General features: G+C 56.4%; 1 protein-coding gene across 1 annotated transcript; it reads left to right on the top strand.

Annotated features, from left to right (window-relative positions):
* The first annotated feature begins 460 nt into the window (after positions 1–460).
* MIXL1 (Mix paired-like homeobox) lies at positions 461–3,521 on the top strand. Its single transcript, XM_058533919.1, has 2 exons — positions 461–1,051; positions 2,244–3,521. The coding sequence occupies exons 1-2, from the start codon at positions 638–640 to the stop codon at positions 2,547–2,549; spliced, it is 720 nt and encodes a 239-aa protein (XP_058389902.1). The 5' UTR covers positions 461–637; the 3' UTR covers positions 2,550–3,521.

Here is a 3,521-nt window from a genome sequence, read left to right as displayed (position 1 = left end):
CTGACCAAGGGTCCACACCCCTACACACACCCCCTTCCTCAGGGTGAGTTACTGCCTCCCTCTGAGGTCCCCTTATCTGCCCCCTCCTTCTGATTCAGGATGTGTTAGGGAGGCGTTGGGAGGCCAAGGGCTGGGCTGTTTGACCAACCTGGTACAGGGTCTAGCACATAGCAGGGGGGGATAAATAAATACCTTTGATGAGGAAGGCGGGATAGCGGGCAAGGCTCCCCGCCCTGGTCATGGAGAGATGCGCGGCCCCAGGCCCTCGCCGCCCGGAGCGGTGACCTGACCCCAGAGGAGGGCGGTCCTGCCCGCACTCCGCCCGCGCACCCGAGAGGCGCACACCTCCTCTCGGGATGTGGATTGCGGCGGCGGGGCTGGCGGGCGGATGCACGGGGGAGGGGGCGGGAGGGGCCCGGGCCCGAGTTCACGCCTCCCTCCCTCCGTCCCACGGGCAGCGGAAGCGATTATTCCCCACCGGCGTCTGGCGGGGCCGGGGGCGGGCTCGCACCCCAAGAGACACGGGCCTCCCCCCGTCCCCCCTTTGATCGCGCCGCCGCCTGGGCCCCCTCCCTCGGCCGCGGGCCGTATAACTGGGGCCCGCGCCCTCCGGGCGGCGCACCGGGGTCGCGCAGCGATGGCCGCAGCGGAGCCCGGCCAGCTCCCGTTCGGGGAGGGCGCCGCCTTCCCCGCGTACCGGCCCGCGCGCGCCGGAGGGGCGTTCCCGCCTCCCCCCAGCCCCGCCGCCGCGCTGCTCCCCGCGCCCTCCTCCGGCCCCGGCCCCGGCCCCGAGCGCGGCGCCCCCGCCGCCTTCGCGGGCTTGCTCGGGAGGGGCCCCGGGCCCGCCGCGCCACCCCCCGCCGGCCTGGGCCCGCCGGCGCCCCCCAGAGGCGCGGCCGCCCCGTTGGCGTCGCAGCGCCGCAAGCGCACGTCGTTCAGCGCGGAGCAGCTGCGGCTGCTGGAGCTCGTCTTCCGCCGGACCATGTACCCCGACATCCACCTGCGCGAGCGCCTGGCCGCGCTCACCCTGCTGCCCGAGTCCCGGATCCAGGTGAGTCCAGCGCGGCGCGCTCGCCTGTGCGCCCTGGGCCGGGGTCAGCACCCGGGGCCCGCTTACTTGCCTGACGTTGGGCAAGTCGCTTCCCTTGAGCCTCGGTGTCCTAGGCTGTAAAATAGGGATAATATCAGTACCTGCTGCCTAGGGTCATTGTGAGGCTTAGGTGACATAATTCAGGCACGCGCTCAGCGACTTCGGTCTCTGTTGTTAAGTATCAGGGCCCCTCCGAGGAGGCTCGCTGGTCCCTTGAAACGGTCAGAAAGAGCATCCTCAGCAGGAAGGGGATAGGAAGTCTTGCACACTGTGCCCTTATCCAGGAAGAAGAGAGAGATGAGGCACAGTTGGTGTTTTCCCTGGCACGAGAATGGTAGCCGAGACAGGGCAGGGCTGCCTCCCCAAGTGCCCTGGGCCCCGAGGCCACTCTCTTGGCAGGTATTGGGTCTGGAATTTCGGTTGGAAAGGATGTAGCATCTTGGGGTAAAGCCTGAAACATATGGAGCTCCTTGTCACAGCTTGAAAAATCGAGTGCAAGGTGCGTGTATTGCCCAAAGTAGCTTAAATCAGAATCCTGCAGCTTGGCGGTAATAAGAAGCCAGCCTCTTTGCCTGTTCGTCTGTGGCGCCTTGGTCTGTGTCCAAGTGCAGTTTTAAGTAGGAGCCGTCATTTTAACCCTGGGAGAGAGGGCTTGCTTTTCCACACATCCCTGGTGGCAAGCATCTGTCAGTTTCAGCAGCTGGCAGGGAGTCTTCCTAGGTGGACCCCCTCAGTATTGGTGGGGAAATAGAAAAATGTATTCACAGAAGTGAAGTCCACTGAGCAAAACATCTCCTTGATTAATTTGAGAAGGGAGTACACTTTCAAAAACTGACTTTCTAATTAATTTTAACACCTATCATCCTTCAGCATAGTAGCATTTTCCCCTCAAATTCTAAGTGCTAGTTCTGTGACGCTGTCTTTCATTACAAATGTCCCTATATAATGCCTAGATAGAACCAGGCATTATTCCAGGTTTGCCCCTGGGGATGGTGAGGCAGAGGAAGCCAGGTGCTCTGAACTTCTAACCATCAGCATACGAGAGCTTTCTTAAAACCATAATGTTCTGGAGTGGAGAGCCCAGGCCTGTGAAACTGGAACTTATTATGAACTAGCATAAGGACTCCAACCGTTTTTCTCTGCCCTCTTCCAGGTGTGGTTCCAGAACAGGCGGGCCAAGTCACGGCGGCAGAGTGGGAAATCCTTTCAGCCTTCAGCCAGGCCCGAGCTTTTCCTCCACCACGCTGCTCGTGGGACCCACGAGAAATGTTTGAAGCCCCAGCTGCCTCTTGAGGTAGACGCGAGCTGCCTGCCCGATCCCAACAGAGTTGGAGGGGGCATCTCTGACCCTGGCTCCCGAGGTCAGCGGTTTGAAACCTATTCTCCTCTCTCTGAAGACATTGGTTCAAAGCTGGACTCCTGGGAGGAACACATCTTTTCTGCTTTTGGTAACTCTTGAGGATTCTGGGAGAATTCAGGATAAGCTCAGAGGAGCTGTGACTGACAGCCAGGGAGACACACATCAGGATACTGTCCTTTCTGGCTTCCATGTGAAGGACACATCCATGTCAACCTTGCTGATGGTTTTGAGTCATCTCTCACCTGTGAAGCTCCCTGCTCTTTCACCTATGAACCTTTACCCATGCCCAGTTCTCTCTCTGTAGCCCACACACCCTAGGAGTTCTGGCATTCATTTTTACCTACGTATCTCCAAATTTGCACATTCAATTCAATCTGCATCCCTGCTCTTTCTTGCTAGTCCTGTTCTTATTTTTTGGACTAGTTTTTCAGAACTCACTATCTTGTTCACAAGAATTCCTCAGCTTGACTCAGTTTCTCTCGTGCTTGACAAGCTGCCGTCTTCTCAGAGTTCCTCCAAGGCTTCTAACCCTACACTCACTCTAACCCATCTCCTTCGATCCTCATCCTCTCCCGGAGATTTAACACTTTTTACATTTGGCCTGTCATCTTGACACTCATTTGTACCTCCAGTGATTCTGCATCCAAATTATTTATTTCAAGAGCTCCCTGCCTCTAGCTTCTCAACTTTTTAAAAATGACTCTCTTTAGAAATCCATAGTAGCCTCTAATTGCTACCAAATTACAAGAACCTTTTGGTGACTCTCCCAGATAACTAAATCTGTAGCCTACAGGACAGTTATGCAGATCTTAAGGTCACCCATCCCCACTCTGTGCCTCTGTCTCAAAGCCATTCCTTTCAGTTTTGGAACCAAATGAATACCTCTCTATCTCAGAACACTCGAGAGCTCCCTCTTTCTGAAGTCTGAAGCTTTCTCTAATCCCGATTTTGTGCGTGTTACTTCAGTCACCCCAACATCACCCTTAGCACTTGTTATTGTACTTCCGTGCAACTTGAGTGGGTTATTAAATGGTTTCCACAAATGTTTCATTGTAATTCTGTTGAAATGAA

This window comes from Diceros bicornis, chromosome 38 (assembly GCF_020826845.1).
Source record: "Diceros bicornis minor isolate mBicDic1 chromosome 38, mDicBic1.mat.cur, whole genome shotgun sequence".
Classification (NCBI taxonomy): Eukaryota; Metazoa; Chordata; class Mammalia; order Perissodactyla; family Rhinocerotidae; genus Diceros; species Diceros bicornis.
The sequence above is the reverse complement of the archived record's forward strand: the minus strand, read 5'-3'. Positions and strand labels throughout refer to the sequence as shown.